This window comes from Argopecten irradians, chromosome 10 (genome assembly GCF_041381155.1).
Source record: "Argopecten irradians isolate NY chromosome 10, Ai_NY, whole genome shotgun sequence".
In the NCBI taxonomy this organism is placed as follows: Eukaryota; Metazoa; Mollusca; class Bivalvia; order Pectinida; family Pectinidae; genus Argopecten; species Argopecten irradians.
Window position 1 is genome coordinate 10,595,036 of NC_091143.1, and position 18,924 is coordinate 10,613,959.

The window sequence follows — 18,924 nt, forward strand, 5'->3', positions numbered from 1 at the left end:
ACATTTCCGTGCCCTTCTTGTAGACGATTGTGTAGTCAAAACGCTGAAGATTTAGCAACATACGTTGTAAGCGTTTAGGAGCACTAAACAGGTTTTTCTTGTCAATAATCTCTAATGGCTTGTGGTCTGATTCAACAACAACATGTGTTCCATACGTGTATTATTCAAATTTTGTCATTCCAAAAACCACCGCCAGAAGCTCTTTCTCAATCTTGGCATAGTTACATTCTGTTGCCATGAGCGCTCGCGACGCGTACCCCACAGGGTGTCCTTCCTGAAGGAGACATGCCCCTAGTCCATTTTCTGAAGCATCACATTGCAGTACCGTTTGTTTTGATGGGTCGAAAAATTTCAATACCGGCGCATCGGACAGTGCTTTCTTGATTTCATCAAAAGCCTTGCCTTGAACAGTTGCGTCCCACATAAATTCTGAATCCTTTTTCAAAAGGTCACGTAACGGAGTAGTCATCTCTGACAATTGCGGTGCAAACTTTTGCACAAAGTTTATCATGCCTAACAAGCGTTGTACTCCAGCTTTGTCTTTCGGAACGGGCATTTCGGTGATGGCTTTCACTTTAGCCGGATCCATTTCCAGACCTTTCGCCGAAATCACATGTCCCAAATACGTCACAGTGCTTAGGCGCAACTTTAACTTGTCTCTGTTGATTTTTATGTTCTCATCACGACATCTGTCAAATAAAGCCTGGAGTTTTCGATCGTGATCATGCTTTGCTTCTTCATCTGTGTCACCACATCCGAACACAACAATGTCATCGTGTATCGCCTTAACTCCTTCTAATCCTTCAAGTGCCTCGTCCAATCTCCGCTGAAATTCCTCTGGGGCAGGTGAGATGCCAAAAGGCATTCTGAGCCATCGATACCGGCCCCAAGGGGTTCCAAATGTCGTCAAATAACTGCTCTCTTCGTCTAACTCAACATGCCAAAACCCGTCCTTTGCATCAACTACCGAGAATATGCGTGCTTTGTTCAATTCGGGAAAGATGTCTTCTATGGTTGGCATAGCATAATGATTCCTTTTAAGTGCCAGGTTTAATGGTTTGGGGTCAATACAAAGTCTCAACTTTCCGTTCGGCTTTTTCACGACTACGATTGATGAGATCCAATCTTTATAATATGGGATTCTATAATCATTTACATTTCTCAAAGGATATCTAACATTACCTTGAACAGTAGAAGGAAGTAAGGAAGAAAGATATTCAGGAGTTTGATCGTTATGCAATCTATATAAAGGTTGAATTTTATTCTCTTTCTTCTATCCGACAAAGTTTCTAAACCAGTTTCAAATTGTAAGGCGTATACGCCTGCATATGATGGAAGACACTCGACAATCACAGTAAGGATTGTTTACTGACACCTCCCCCGCAAAAAAAAGTATTAAAGTATAACCTTGATATCATTTTAAAGTCCCATTATGCTTTTTCCAAACTTTGCTAAAATATACATTAACATCCCTTATGAAAGGTTCTTCATTTGGTTTCTTTCCAATGAAGATAATTACGCAATAATCAATTAGTAAAGAATTCTTAAAATAGAACGGGTTGATTTGCGTAGTTAAAAATACCTCGTGTATAGTAAACAACACAAGCATGGCCGAGACAGAGGGCAGTTTTGAGGAAACGGTGAGCAATACAATGTTCTATAATTGTTTTAGTATATGATACATATTAGATTTCACAGATTATAAATGTGTCCTGTCAAAGGTTACATATAGTTTATATAAAGCTTAATACAAAATACGTATTAATCGAAAAATAGTGGATGTAAATAGTGAAATGCATACATGGGGCACCATATGGGGTATTTTATCGTACAAATATAAACACGTGACCGTGTCAATTTTGGTGATTATCGGTTAATTTTCTTTCCTCTCGTGTAATAATTTGAGATAAATACAGTATTAATCCAAAACAATATATAGATAAATAAATACCATGATGCTACTAATCTATTCATAATTTGAGAGTAAGGAGAGCACAGTATATCTACATGTAAGTACATGTACTTAAAACATACGTAAAGAGGTGGACTAATAGCTTACTATATACATGTATTATAACTGCTTTCTATTCATTCTTTGGGTATTTTATAACGATATTCGTCTATGAAATATGTTATAGTACATGCATGTACATATAGATGAAAGATCACTGGAATCGACGCTAGTCGAGATACATCAATCTGTACGTTGTATCGATACCTGTCGAGATTTCATTTCTGTATAATTAACTGAATAATTTTTTTTCGATTACGTTTCGTGTATTTAGAAAAGGATCATTATATACATCAAGTAGTGATTACCAGGTGCATGAGACTTAATTATCGTATGGGCATTTTTAAATATAGGCCTACAATTTTATGTACACGGAGCGAATTAAACTAATCAAAGACTCGCATTTATATTAGTACAAACGTCAGTATTAGAGTGAACTAAGGGGATATAAATATTGTCAGACTATTGGAGTTTCATCATTAAAAAGACACAACATATATTATTTTGACCCTTGATACTACCTGGTGGACTATCATTTGCCGTCGGTACGTAATTCTTACTTGTACGTACAGTGTAGTAAAAAGGAAAAGGGAATTGAAACTGAAATTTCTCTAATTTCACGAGTGTGCATTTCATTTTATGCTGAACGTGAATTATGTTTATTAGCGTTCAGCCCATTTGTTTTCATAGGAAAAGTTCGATTAATGGAGCAAGTCTAAAAGTTTATGCGCTAAATAAAATATGTGAGAAAAAATAAGTTCGTGATGACTGCTAGGACTTTACCAGTCTTATTTAAACGGGTATTTTCCCCATTTTTTTTCTTTTAATGAAGGACTGATCCAGGTTTTCTCTAGCTGTTTTGGTATACTTTTCCACCAGATCTTCTTCACTTGATGAACTGTATAGAAATCATCAACGGACTGTTTTTATACTTTATTTTTTAATTAGTACTATTCAATCAAACCAAACTATTTTACATTTTGTACATGCATTCCTTTTCCTGTCCCGTGCATGCAATGAGTTATGAGATAAAAATGAATCACATTGGCCTACATATGTGGTTCATGCACTGGTGTTTGGCTCCATAGACATTTTTCTCTCTATATATATTGACGCAGTATTACATATACATTTGTACATGTATATGTCATATAGAGAGAAAAAAGTCTATAGAGCCTAACACCTGTGGTTCATATACATGTATATTTACATGTAGCATAAACATATATTATGTATATATGTTTTTGCATGTAGTTATTACAAAGTTCATAATAATGATCTTATGCTACAATGTGGATTGTACTCAGTTAGTAATTCATGATCATGATCACTTGTCATTGATATATCCGATAATGCCGATATCGTCGTTGACCCTGTTGTCTCAAACACTGGTCTAAGTTTCATGTACATGTTCGCGATCGGTCTTCGATGGAGTAGAACATGTAGGCTTTCCAGACTTCGTATGTATGTATGTATACATCGCTGTATTATTATAAAAAGAAACAAAGTGTAATATATATACACATGTAGCAGGTAACGACATGGCGTGTTTGTGTTTACTTACATTTGTTTACGAGTTTGGCTAGTCATCCCGTGGGAGGCCTCATCAGGTAACACAAACGTACGTGTGTTCGATTTCGATGTACATTTTAATAAAGCTAGATAAGACATTATAGGCATCTATAAATCTTTATTACAAAAAACATAAGATCAGCAAATACCATTGTAATTATAATTTTGTTAATTGCTTGCTTTCCATTCAAGAACAAACACTTTTTGAATAGTTTTAGCCTAGTTTTATATAGAAACTACATGTAAATACATGCAACATGTATTTGTAGGTCCATGCGTGGAATCCGTGGCCGGGATCGTAACGTACAGTCGATCGCGATCGAGCAATGCAACTTGACCGCTAAATTCGTGGTGAGGAACGGACCCATGTGTGTTCGCTGACACGTATTTGGCGAGTCTTCAGTGCGTTCGCCATGCACTATATGTTGAAGTTTGTTAGGGAAATTCCACTTTTTTGTGCCTACGCATGCGTACTAGATTATTATGGCTCTGGGGCGGAACTACGGATTCCCCCCTCTCCGAAGAGGGAGTTTCTATTGTTTTTTTTTTTTTTTTAAAAAAACATGGAAATGTTGGGCATTTTTTATTAGCGGATATTTTCATAAGGATATATGCTCTACTATTCAGCAAAGTTTGGTACTTTACGACGATATTTTTTCACCCCAAAACATAATGGGGCTTTAAATACAAATAGCGGTAAATGAGAACAAAATAGATACTTTACAACAATAATAATAGTAATTTAATATAAAGAGTGAAATCCCGTAGCACGAAACCACCATGCTTTCAAAAACCGGAATGTGAAAACACATTTTTCAAATAAGTTCTCGCATGATTTCCGATAATTTGAAATTTGTGTAAAAATGCTTGATCATCATATACCTATTGTGATATCGAAATCATTGTTATACGGCTCGTAATACTGATTAAAGATGCTCTACCACCGACAGAGCATAAATAATGTTTATCATTTGCACAATAATTGATGTTTTATCATGTGTATATATGTCTAATTCAAACTTTTCAATGATGGTAATAGCGTTCAGTACTTAACTTTTACTACTGAGGAAAACTACTAATTCATCCGCTCCTGATTTTAATAGATAAAATTACTGTTCGATGGTGATGTAGCATTTTAAAGATAATTAAGAACTATATAAAAAATATATATGTTTTATTGTGGTTATTGGAAAAACTAATGATTAAGATATGCTTTTTATCATTATATTCAATTTACACAAACTCACTTTGAACACGAGTTCTTTCCCTTTGTCTCCTGTTTCGTGTTGTGCTCCACTGCTGACAAATGGTAATTTCTCTTCATGAAAAAACAGGAGCAGACGATTTAGTATTGTCTTAAGTTACAAATGTTACTGACTTTACATTTTTACCACAATTGAAAAGTTTGAGCTTCTTATTTTACTTCAAGATAAAAACATTAAAAATAATTGCATCCCGAAATAAGTCCGTGACACTATGTCCTATATGGAATTAAGTAATGATTGAGCAAAAGCAAAATGAATTATTTCATATTATTTTTTGCGTTAATTAGATATATATATATATACACGATTTAATAGAAATTATTGTTCAAATTATGAGTATCGTTTATACTCTGTCGGCGGTGGAGTATCGTCCAGAACTACTTCTACTACTACTTTTCTTGTATTTGAAATATTTCGCGCCGATGTATTCTTGCTATTTTTTATTGCCAACAAATTATGCGTAAACTGAATTTGTTTACAGTATTATCTAAACTTTCCATTTCTTTACTTGTATTTTCATTTTTTGTGGTTTTATATTTTTCTACGAAAATAACATAAGAGGCTCTGTTATGGACCACCACTTATACACATTTGTAATTAATATTTTGTTAAATATAAAACTGCCCAAAATATTTTACACCTACATTGTAGTGAAATGAGTATATAAGGTCACACCATGCATGAAACCAAGTTGTCATTGAACATTTTACAGTGTTATTAATTTTAAAGTATTTTCTGTATACATGTTTTCATCTAAACATACCTAAAGTATAAAAACAGAGACGTTTACAGCCAATACATGTACTGTATATGTTCATAAGGCATCATAAATAATGTTCATAAGGCACCATACATGTTAATCTGTACCTATGAATGATTTCACATCTTGATTAATCAAACCTTATGGTTTTTAATACATTATTGATGAAAAAATAAAAATGTCAAAATTTTCGCTCAGTTAACCCACATATAAATTCAAAAACCTCGAAAGATCACGGTAACTGGTCGCGACTCAGTACATTACTTAGGTCATGCTGCTACTGGACTAGTTCGCAGACATCATTATACCAGATATACCACGTCTGTAGAGGACCGCTAAAACGCAATGGATAAAACAACTGTAACTTCTGTCATTAAATATTTTCCACAACTGCTAACACTATCTAGCCTATTTGATAACTTTGTACATGTAGCTTGGTCCGGTTTGGTTATTAGCAGCACCAGGATCCTAAAAGCTAGGATGATTAGTTAATCACATGATTGGTGAAATTTTCATTACTCATTTACAGCAAAATTTGTGATTTTATCTTCACCAAAATCAGCAGGTGAATACATAGAATCTTATACAATTTTGTATTATTCGTATTACCAGAAATTATTTTATCTTGATTTAAAAAAAATCGTTAAACTGGGATTAGCCTAATCACCGTTTGGTCATTTAGGGCGGCCCCATGTGTGGGATGCGATGTGGTGTGTAGTACTTTGGTACTTCTGTTCTACCTCGGAACGTTCTACCTCGGAACATGTATAGAGAAACGAGGCTTGCATCTTGATTGGTCCAGATAACACTTGTGTGCATGTGTGTTAGAACTGTAAGTACACGTGCATTTGATCAGGACGGAGAAGACGAAGGTTTAGCATCACAAAGAGGAGGTAGGTGTATTGTTGTAATTCCCATGTAGTGAAACCATGCTGTTCACTCTCTGTATCTGTCAATGAACAACATCATTTAGACTGCATGCATGGTGGTTCATTTGCATAAAATACACCAGTATTAGGAACCCTAGAGGTAGACCGACACCAATAGGGAGCCCCTTGACCGACTCATTAAAACACACAATTCAATTTATATAAAATGATTAAAAACATATGTATTTTCATAAGTCCATTTTGGACGCCAGCAGGTTTGGCTTTAATAATAACAAGAGGCCCGTGGGCCTTAACGGTCATCTGGAAATCATTTCAACAAATTATATAAGTGGGAGGGAAAACAAATATTTGATGAAATAGAAACCGAAACAACGGTGTTTGGCAGTCACTATACAAAATATTTGCTAATTCTCAAAAAGGTTGTTTGATAAAATTTGGCCCAAATTTGTATTTGTATGTTACAGAGTTATCTGCCCTTGTGGGTAGACATTGATTGTGACATCATGTGTTTGCGAGCACAACGTCATACTTTTCACAGAAAACGACGTGAATTGTGCCCACAATATAATGACTTCACAATGGATACCTAACCACAAGTGAGCCTACTCTAAAATATACAATGACGGAATAAGGAATATAACATATCTCGTTCATATAAATATACAATGACGGAATAAGGAATATAACATATCTCGTTCATATAAAAAATACTTGAATGACATGGTGATGCATAACCCTAACACTATCCCTTCCCATTACCGATCATGGGCGCTAAGCAGGAACGGAAACACCAAAGTCTATAAAAGTGGTAGTTTCTCGGTCAGGGGACAGAACCCAGAGTCTATCTCACATGGGGAAGTGCTCAACCGATGGTCAAAAGTGAGGCGGTGTCAACGGAAAAGTTAGTTAGGAAGAGAGAGACGATGATATCCTAAATTTAGTCGCCTTTTACGATCATGCAATAGGAACGTTTGTCGTTTTTGCACGTATCGTGTTAATTGTTACATTATAAACACATTATTTCAATTGTGTTATGTCTGTGTTTCTGAAAACGAGACATATTGTCATGAAGATTAAAAGCAGATCAATCAAATATAATACTTGTTAGTCGTCTTCTGCAGAAACGCAATGTAATATAAAAGTGGAAAAGTGAAGTACTAATAAATAATTTTAGAAATAAAGCTTGTGCTTCTAAGCATAGGATTTTCATTAAAGGTGACCATTTGTATGCTCCGATTCATTTCCCAACTTTCTAAAGTCAAGATTTTTCCCCATATTAATTTCTTATCAAATACAGTATTGACTATCAGGCAATCTCGATGAACACTTTTAGAAATATTTGCATATTATAAAACAGTAAAACTTGTGCATGAACCATGCAATTGGGTCATGATTTAAAGTCAATTATGCCCGATTTCCATGCGTTGTACACCGCAATCTTTTGCTAAGATCAAAAACATGAATTAATGATGCGACACCACTCTGACTACAATGATGATATTGTACGAAGAGGATTTTCATCAAAAGTGACAATTTGTATGCTCCGATTCATTTTCTAACTTTCTGAAGTTGCCACAAATGGTGCCCACTTAGTGATAAGTTTAGAACCACATACCTTGTATTTATTACGACGATTACACTATAAACTGGTTTGGTTTGGGTTGGTAAACGGTAACAGGTACACATGTACGTATGAATTATCACTAACGCTATAGTTTAATATGGGAAAGCTTGTTTTTCACCTGATACACATGAAATATTAATATCAAAACATAGCGATATGGAGTGGAAAATGTGAGATTCGACGTCTGATTTAGTGCTTTGTCAAGTTATATTTCACAGATTAAAAACCATCAAATCATTGAGTAAAATTGGTTATATATCTATACATTTATATCGAGTGCGACTAACTACTACGTCTTGTGAAGCTTCCAGCGGAGTCTGGTTTCCAAAACGACGCTGTGATGAATGAAGAGATAGGTGGGGGTTGAAGAGCTTCGGAAGTAACCCTATCTCAATAGTCTGATCGCTTTGTTTGTTTGATCAATTAATGCCCTATAAACAACCAGGGTCATGTAATGACGGCCTGCCATGTATGCGGTGTGTTTCGTGTATGAAGTGTGTAATGCGTGTTTTGGGAGACTGCGTATATTCGTGTTGTGTCTTGTATAGTAGAACCCGTTTATAGTGCTATATCACTGAAGCATGCCGCCGAAGACACCAAGCAATACACCCCAACCGGTCACATTATACTGACAACGGGCGAACAGTCGTCATACTCACTTAATGTTGACCCAACTGGAAGACAATTCAGTCAGACAATCAAATAGACGACATAAGGACAAACTAGTTGTCAATATTCACATGCAAACGGACCGGGAGAGTGAACTTAAAATTTATCCGACTCGGACAAATGGGCAATAGACAAACTAGTCATAATACCCAACTTTAGTACGTCTTTTTGAATTCAATTTTCATACTTGCTTCCAGAAAACAAAACACAATGTCGGATTAAATGTATACACGTAAAAGCATTTGTACGATACGGTGTCGTCTATTTCCCGCCAGATAATCATCAAGATTATCATCAAGATCAAGTTCATTTCAGACTCGTCAAATCTACGAAACTCAACATTGAATTTCTTGTACGTCAAGATGTATTATAAGTACTTAAGGTCAATTTTACACCATGCATGAAAACGTCTCGTATTTTGACACAATGACCAAGACGTATACGCTTTCCAACAGCTGTTTTGGACGTCAAGCGGCGATCGAAGCAAAGCATGACGTCATTTGATTATTGATGACGTTGACAAATGATGACGTGACATTATGGAAAAAGCTGTTCGGTCAAAGTTCACCGTATCATCTAATCAGAATGCGTGTGGTATAAACAAATTGTTAATCAACAGCTGCATCGTTTGTTTGATACCCTGAAAGTTGAATAACATCACCTATTGTGGTAGAAATACATAAAATATGTGTTTCAACGAAATAAATTCAAGTATATTTTCCTCTTTCTACCTCTATATAACAACTCAAACACAAATATTACCTTTGCCAACTAACCTGCCGCGTACAGTAGGTAAATGAAATTTAAGTGTTTCAACTAAATAAATTTAATTATCAAGTATCCTCTTAATCTGAATATATGGAAACGAAGAAAAGCTTATTCGCTAATGTGACTGAATTTGTGTGTGTGTTGCTTGATTACCCACGTATGCTACAGGACAGTCAAGCAACAGACTTCCAACTGTGGAAGTGACTTTTTGTATTTTGTGCTTGCTAATCCTACTTGATAATTTAAAGGTAAACTATGCATACCTTTGTAATAGAGTAGCTAGCTCAAGAGTGTACAGGAGTATCGGTGTGTTACAGCGACATCAGGTATGTATCATTTATGAAATTTTGAAAGTTACCAAATTTTATTCCGAAGGATCTAAAGGCTAGAAGGTATAACTGGATGTTTGTTGTATTCTCAATGTTTGTACGGTATAGCAATTATATATTTATAAATGCAGAGAACATGTGTATACATACGTTAACATTCTTTTGAACACATGTCAACAACATATATGTCGATTTCAATAATGGTCAAATGTATATGTCCGTTAATGTTAATATTTTATCATAAAGAAGCTGCTTTTCTATCGATTTTTGTTTAGATCTTTCTATAAGATTTTGTCATGTTTTGTTCCTATTTCTACACACGTGACCTCTAAAAATAGCATCAAAGTAAAATTTATCATAATACCTGCACCAATTCTCAAATTCCAGAATATTGCAGAATCCTATATAGTTTACACATTTCCCTTTTATGCCAGGCTTCTGTGTATACTTAATTTTATGAAAATCTGTCAAGTAGTTTAGGAGGAGTTCGCCGGACAAAAATAATTTATATCATCAAAATCTGTATTATTAATATACAACGTTATTAAATATTTACAAGAATCTGTTGTCCAAATAAATATAACTTGCATTTAATGCTTTGTATGTACATCTTGCTAGAATGATTTACAATTTCTCTTTTCTAACGGATTGTATTTGTTACACGTACAATGAATTTGCAGATGTATACGATTAACTATCAGCAACAACAAATTGCTAAGTCAATATCAATTTAAAGTTAAAAAAAATGCTGTGTCTTCTGTTCTACAAAGTACATATGTATTTAGTTAATAAAAATTGCATTACGCTTGTTTCTGTGGACCTTTTTTTCAGGATTTTTCTTCCAAATTGAATATAGATTTGAACCATATAATTAATTAAAGTAGAATATTAGATTTTTTTTTCAAATAATGCAACTTTTAAATTTAGAATACTTTGTACTGCTTGCTATTTGCATCTGAATGTCCAAATCTACAGAACCGAATAGAATATTTTTATATTTTACTACTAAACTAAACAGAAATTTGAACTTGGTACCTTGTCAGAGTAGACTATCAAATATCCTTTCTAAAATTATGCAAGGGTTTCTCTAGCGCACAGCAGTAAATTGTAATGCTTTGTTTGGTTTGCTATGCATACCGAGTCTGAATGAACTGAATGATACAGGCACATTATGGAGAAATAAGTGTATCAGGACTTTCATACCAAACAGAAGCGGTCATGGTCTAGTGAATTTCAAAGCCTTCACAATTTTAATCTAAATGTGGAATAGAAATTACCAGCAACATGTGTCACGATAATATGCAAACGCAAGGATAGCTTCAGTGATAATTTGATGCTCCTTAACAGCATTTCCGATTCGAATAATATTCTCCATAAAACTTTAAAAAAAAAAAATTAAACCTGGTGTTACATTCACCGCAATGTACTCCAGATAAACGCGTTACAGAAAATACAGATAGATGACACACAACGTTTCACCGTCTACTACCTGTATTTGAAATATAGGTTTAAAATAACAAGTAAGTCAAGTTTTAAAGCATAAACATTAGAACCACTGCGGTATATTTAGCACGATGAGGTCTTAAGGAATTCGCGTTATTACGTTTAACGTCCTATTAACAGCCAGTGACATTTAAGGACAGCCTCTCATGCAATGTGTCTGTATGCTTTTGGAATCTGCGGTATATTCGTGTCGCGTCTCATTTATAGTGCTATCTCATTGAAGCATGCCGTCGAAGACTCCGAAAAAGCACACCCCACCCGGTCACATAATAATGACAAGGGGCAAACCAGTCGCTCGACTCACCTTATGCTGAATTCGAGTTGTCAAGACTATCAGAAACCATTATTACTTTAAGCTTGTCTGCATTTCCCACAAACTTGCAGAATATGGAATAACTTATTAAGTAACATATATCTTTTAATGTGCAAAAATTGAAATTGGTTTCCCCCTCTTTATTTATTTATTAAAACAACGGCTTCCCCCACTTGACCTACTCTGAAGTATAAAAAGTATAAGCTTTAGCCAAATAAAAGAAATAAACCAAAAAGTGTTCTTATTCCGACTCTGATCTACACGCACGGTGCACATCAATAAAAGTTGACTAAATTTAGAATATTATAATTGCTATTGACTTTCTTCTTTTTTAATTTTGTAATAATTGACAATGCGTCACTTTCCTGTGTCACCCTGTAAAGACGTATGTTTTATTCACACAAAACACCAAATATATAACTCGGGTGGCTAATTTGCTCATTGCCATACTATGGGACCAGACGGGTCGTCAGTAGTGATATTTAGGTTTCCTGAGACGAAGTCTCAAGTGATCTATTCTAATCGCCTTTTGTCTGTCGTCGTGCGTCATACGTCGTCCGTCAACCATCGAATGTCAGTGAACAATTTACATTTTCGACTTCTTCTCAAAAACCGCTGAAGCAAATTCAATGAAATTTTGCACAAACCTTTTAAGGCATAAGGCCAATCAAAATTGTGAATTATATGGTCCCCACCCCCCAGGGGGCTATGGGAGGGGCAGAAAGGGGTAAAATTGACTATAATTTCAAAAATCTTCTTCTCCACTCACAGATGTGATGGAATCAAATACTCTTCACAGATAGAAAGGTCTAAAGGTCCTTTACAAAAACTGTGAATTATATGACCATAGGGTCTCAGGTTTCCCCTTGGGGAGGGGGTTAAATTTACTATAGTTCATATAGGGAAAACATATTTTTGAGCATTATTTGGTAATTTGTAAAAAGAAATGAGTCAAATGTTGTCAGAATTATCCCTATGAAATGGCCATTGAATCCTATTAACAAATTTTCCATGACTGACTCCCAGGGGCCTCAGGGGTGGGGCCAAAAGTGGTCAAATAAGTTAAAACTTCAAAAATCTTCTTCTGAAATTCTGGAACTGGTAGAATCAAATACATGTACTCTTCATAAATGGAAAGGTCTTAAGGTCCTCTACAAAAATTGTGAATTACATGACCCTGGGGTCTCATGTTTCTCCCTGGGGAGGGGGTCAAGTTTACTATAGTTTATATAGGAAAAACATTTTTAGGTATTTTATCTGCTTATTTTCATTGGAAATTAGTCGAACTGGGTTAGAATTATTAACCTGAGATAGCATTTTATTGTCATATCCATATTGGTCCTGGCCTACCCTCAGGGGCCTTAGGGGCGGGGCCAAAAAGGGTCAAATTTCAAAAATCTTCTTCTGAATTCACAGATTTGATGGAACAAAATACTCTTCATGGATTGGAAGGTCTTAAGGCCCTTTACAAAACTTGTGAATTTCATGGCCCTGGGATCTCGGATTTTCCCCTGGGGAGGGGGTCAAATTTACTATAGTCTATATGGGAAAAACACAATAATGAACATTATTTGCTTAGTTTTAATAGGAAATCAATCAAACTGGGTTAGAATTATTAGCCTGAAATAGCATTTTATCACCATATCCATATTGGTCCTGGCTGAGCCCCAGGGACCAGAGGGGCGGAGCCAAAATAGCTAAAATTTAAAAATCCTTCTAAATTTATAGGTTTGATGGAACCAAATAATCTCCATGGATTAAAAAGTGGAATTTATAAAATTACTGACACTGAGTGACTTCTAGTTTTGTTTTGTTTTGAACGTTAACAAAGCAAATTGGAATTTTAAGCATAAGGTTAGGTAACATAATACAATCAAAATGAAAAACAAAAAATAAAAATTCAAATACAAAAGTTCAACTTTAAAGTTTATTTTATTTCGTAAATAATTTTTATAGATTTGAACCAACTTTGCAATGCTCTTTCTGAAGCAGCACTCAGGCGACCGTCAAGGCCTCTTGGGCCTCTTGTTATAAAAGAGTAACACTTGATTGCAAGAAATGATATCGCAATCACAAGCAAACAACTTATCTTATCCTTATCAAAGCGTCTATAAATCTATATGCAAATTCGGAAAAAAAAATTTACCTTTTAATTACATCATTTGAAATTTTGCGTGCCAATATGTTTTTGTTTGATATTTCAGCGATTTACCTTTTGCGAGCACACCATTGTATTAAAACATTAATCTTCGTCATGCACCACCGGTCGGATGATCAATTATTTCCGAAGTTTCCATTCCTCGTATTACTTCCATATATATTTTTCATGTAACTAAGGTTGTGCTATATTTGCAGTGAAATGGCTGAGGATAAACCATCTCAATGGCGCTGTGTGGCTGCATTCCTGTTTGTGACGTCAGTGTTGCTCCTGGCGGCTGTTATTGTGTTGGCGGCTCTTGTACAGAAAAATAGCAAGTCTGATGAATCTTCAACACCTTCCATCGTGTTACCAGCAGCTCACGGTACCGTTCGACTAGGCGAGCCATCGCAACCTTCTGTGTTCCACGACCTGACAGCCACAGAGATCCGAGGTCTTGTGTCATACCTAGCACAGAAGGAATCTCTTAACATCACGAGACCTCCCTCTAATACAGTTAACACAAACTATCGTTACCTGGCCGAGCTGTATTTGCCACCAAAGGCAGATGTATTGAGACATCTAGATGAAGGTGGGCCCCAACCGCCAAGGGAGGCAATTGTGACTATATTTCGAGGTGCCAAAAACCCGCCCGACGCCATCGAAAGACTCGTTGGCCCTCTCCCAAATCCGACGTATATGAAACTAGTTCCAGGAAGGCCAACCTCAGTTCCGTTTATCCTACGCCCTATCAACATGGCAGAATATGACGTGGCAGTTGCCTTTGCTGAAGAGGAAATCGACGGTAAACTCCGAGACCATTTATTATCGATTTATGGCGGGGCACTTCGGAACTGTGACTCCGAATGTCTGATCCTCACTTATTTTTCCACAATGTCACCCACAGTTAGCGGGGAACAAACCCGGAAATTTTGGTTCTGGTTGAGTCGAGACAAAGAAAATTATCTGCTGAATAATCTAGATTTCGCAGTGTTGATAAATACTGGTAGTGCCGTTTACAGTGTAGAGAAACTATGGTTCAGTGGTACTACCTATGACAGTATTGATGATTTCAAAGCGAATGTTCCAGTCAACACAAGGAGAACCTGGCCTGACCCGAATCACGACAACTCTTTCTCAAAAGCTGAAAGACGTGGGACGCCTTTCTGGGACATGCCTCTTAGGAATCCTACCCAGGTGGAGCCGGACGGCAGGAGATACAGTGTGGAATATACTCATGTCACTTACATGCGCTGGAGTTTCGACTTCAGAATATCCAGTGCGTACGGTCCACAGGTCTATGACATCCGGTATGATGGCCAAAGAATTGTGTATGAGATTGGCTTACAAGAACTTGCTGTGTTCTATTCGGCCAACAATCCAGGACAAATGTTCGCAGATTTTTTCGATTCTCATGATTTGATTGGTCCAAAGGCCAGTCCGCTCGTGCCTGGAGTCGACTGCCCCTCTCACGCGACTTTTGTCGATGCTTCCTTTCTGACGGAGACGTCTGACGAACCGTTTACCACGAAAAACGTGTTTTGTATATTTGAACTCAACACCGGAGAACCTCATCGTCGACATTATAATTACGAACCTCTTACCCAGACATCGTATGAGGGAATGGAGAGCGTTAAGCTTATCTTCAGAACAATACTTACTGTCATGAATTACGATTATATATTTGATTTCGATTTCTACCAAAATGGCGCTATTCAAGTTCGGGTTGTTTCAACTGGATTTATTTCTACTAGTTTCTACAGACCGGAGGAAGACCCATATGGTTTCCGACTACATGACTTTATAACTGGAAATATTCACCAACATCTTATTCATTTTAAAGTCGACCTTGATATTATGGGCATAAGTAATCGGTTTGCAACATTAGATATAGAATCAGAGGCAGTAGATAATATTTGGTCAAAGAACGCCGGTGAAAAGTACCACCAAACTAAATTTACTCACAATTTGAAACCAGACGAGCAGAGTGCAGCATACAAATACAATTTTGACGAACCAAAATACCTCACATTTTATAACAATGCATCAACAAATAAGTATGGCTTAAAACGATCTTACCGTGTACTACCACGAGGGATGATCAAATCAAAGGTCGCGGAGGAATACGGAAATGAACCTTCTATGTCCTGGTCGCGGTATCAGATGGCAGTGACTCGCCGGAAAGAGACTGAATCATTCAGCAGCTCACAGTATGCAGCGCTTGACACAGCCTTACCTGTTGTAAGATTCCAAAGCTTTATAGACGACAACGAATCCATCCTTGATGAGGTATGTCTAATAACCCCTTTATTAATCCGCCAGTATATGTATTGGGCTATTTTTTATTATTGGTTATACTACATTTGAAAATACTAAATGTTATTGGATAAAATAAAACTTGACTGGGTTCGATTAAACTGACAAGCTTGATACACGTTACCAAACTATATCCATGATTTAAAATAAAAAAAATCTTGGCCCGACACCATGAAGCTACTCTCAGACAGAGTATTTACACATGTATTTTGTATGGCATAGACTTGAGCAAAAAAATCTGTCTGGGCAAGCTTTATGGTGCCGGGCCCTGGCTATGTAAAATCATTATTGAATAACAGATACCTTTCGTGCTAAATTCCAATTTAATGCTTTAAATATCGTATGATACCTTCGGTGGGATATTCTTATATTCGAATTCAGTGCCACAATACGTTTTAGGCCCTTATAAATATGTAGTGTTTAGAAACAACTGTATGATGCTATTCTATACTGAACGAAGTAGTACGTGTCAATGAATAGAGTAAAATATGAGGAATCAATAAACCAACTAAGCCGATAAACTTCCTAGCGATTTCGCCGTGTCATAAAACTATTGTATCTGAATACCTTTTCGAGATTTGGTCTGAAAGCAAAAACTTTAAATTTTGGCGGTTTTTAATTTATAAATGAACCAAACATATCATAATATTCGGAGGTTAAAATTTTCGCGGTCAAAGGAATGTCTTGCGAAATCTTAAAAAATATCACCCTTTGAAAATTAATCGGCTACACGGTAAAATATATAGCATAGCATATTGCATAAAGAACTGAATGAATTGAATATAAGATCATTTTTGCTATATTTGAATGAAAGCGGTATATAACCCTAATAGATGCATTTACTTCCAGGATCTCGTGACCTGGCTGACTCTCGGGATGCATCACATCCCCCACACTGAGGACCTCCCCGTCACCCCGACCCCCGGAATGGATGTTGGCTTCCTCCTATTACCATACAACTATTTCCAAGAGGACCAGGGTATAGCGTCAAGAAATGCCATCCGACTAGAACCACGTGACCGAACGAGGGCGGCGGCTGGCATGAAGGTGGAAAGACATGATGTAAAGGATGAAATGACATGCCGTCCAATATACAACCCGTTTTGGGGAGACATTGAAGGAGACGCGTCAATTCTATTCGAAACGGACGAACCTTGAACTTCATTATCAATAATCTTAAGTTTTCATTAACTACATATTTAGGAAATTATAATTATTATACTACAACTTTATTGAAAATATTTGTCTGCCATGGCTATTCATTGGTTATATGACATACTGTAAGTTATGATATAAGACTCTTTTATGCATCCTCCATCTTGTCACATAAACAACAAAAAATAGTTTTGTGTGAAATGGCCACCGGATGGTAACATTTAATATTACACAAAATATATAGACAAACAAATAAAAAGTCATACTGACTAAGGCATAGCATTATACATATCAAACAAAGGAGACACTTTGTAAAATAAAGAAAAGCATGAGTGGAGTTTACCAAAACTCTGCCAAACATAAGACTTAAAACAAAAAAGCATAACTAAATAACTAACTGGAGTAAAATAAAAGATCATGGCTGGAAATATAAATTTATATAAGTTTTCAAAACAGAAATTGTGTTCCACAAACGATAAATTTAGGGTGGAAGAGGGTGGGTAATTGCTTAAAATTCAAAATTGGAGCTCGCACTTTCTCATGATAATGGCGCCTAGAATTTATTTTTCTACCCATGATCCTTTACTCCTATCAGTAAAGGGAAGTAATCCTAACAATAAATTTGGGACATAGATTAAAGGCAGAAAACTCCTATAAAATATATGTGCAAGTATCGGTATGCATAAATTAAGCTAAGTACTTAGCTGCCTTTTATATGCGGATAAAAAAGATAGAAATATTCGACCCGAGGATCACAAAATGTAAAACCCCAGGCTTGCATCGGGTTTTACAACATATTGTGACCCTCGGGTTGAATAGAAGAGTATCTTTCTTTCATATTTCGACGTTTAATTGCTATTTTACAATTATGATATTCCGCCATTTCGAAATAAGTCGTTTCTCTATACATGAAAATTGTGTGAAATTTTCAACGCAAGTACCATTGATTGTATCTATTATAGCAAACCCAGCATAGTTACTGAAAAAAATATTAAAATTGTATCGAGAAAAAAGTAATTTTGTTGACGCTGTAGCGTCATGAGGCTTTATTGCATGGGTAGTCATGTAATACAGCATCAGGCGACAGGAGTGTATTGCCCTAGACAAGGCAGTATTATACCTTTAGGTATGAGAGAGAAACTTTTCATGAGTTGGCTGTTTATGTACCCGCCTTTTATGGCTCTGCAGGTAGGGCGTTAGAATTGAACCTGCTGCCCCTATTGCATGATCGTAAAAGGCGACTAAATTTAGGATCTTATCTTTTCTCTTCTTCCTAACTGACTTAATCTTTCATAATGCCTCCCTTGGCACCGCCTCACTTTTGGCCTTGAGTTGAGCGTTCGCCCCTGTGAGGAAGGCTCTGGGTTGTGTCCCCTAGCCGAGGCACACCAAAGTCTATAAAAGTGGTAGTTTCTGCTCCTGCTTAACGCTCAGCATACAGGGAGTGGGACGACTGGTTCGCCCGTTGTCAGTATAATGTGACCGGGTGGGGTGTGTTGTTTGGTGTCTTCGGCGGCATGCTTCAGTGATATAGCACTATAAAAAGGGCAACAGTTCCACTATACAAGAAGACACAACATGAATACACCGCAGTCTCCTAAAACACGTACCT

General features: G+C 36.3%; 1 protein-coding gene across 2 annotated transcripts; it reads left to right on the forward strand.

The window, feature by feature from the left end:
* Window positions 1–1,598: 1,598 nt before the first annotated feature.
* Window positions 1,599–17,581, forward strand: LOC138333085 (putative amine oxidase [copper-containing]). Of its 2 annotated transcripts, none has more exons than XM_069281218.1 (3): window positions 1,599–1,640; window positions 14,060–16,130; window positions 17,007–17,581. In XM_069281218.1, the coding sequence occupies exons 2-3, from the start codon at window positions 14,064–14,066 to the stop codon at window positions 17,313–17,315; spliced, it is 2,376 nt and encodes a 791-aa protein (XP_069137319.1). In that variant the 5' UTR covers window positions 1,599–1,640; window positions 14,060–14,063; the 3' UTR covers window positions 17,316–17,581. The 2 variants fall into 2 exon arrangements, with proteins under 2 accessions (XP_069137319.1, XP_069137320.1); XM_069281219.1 differs by lacking the exon at window positions 1,599–1,640 and adding an exon at window positions 6,361–6,501.
* The last annotated feature ends 1,343 nt before the right edge of the window (window positions 17,582–18,924 follow it).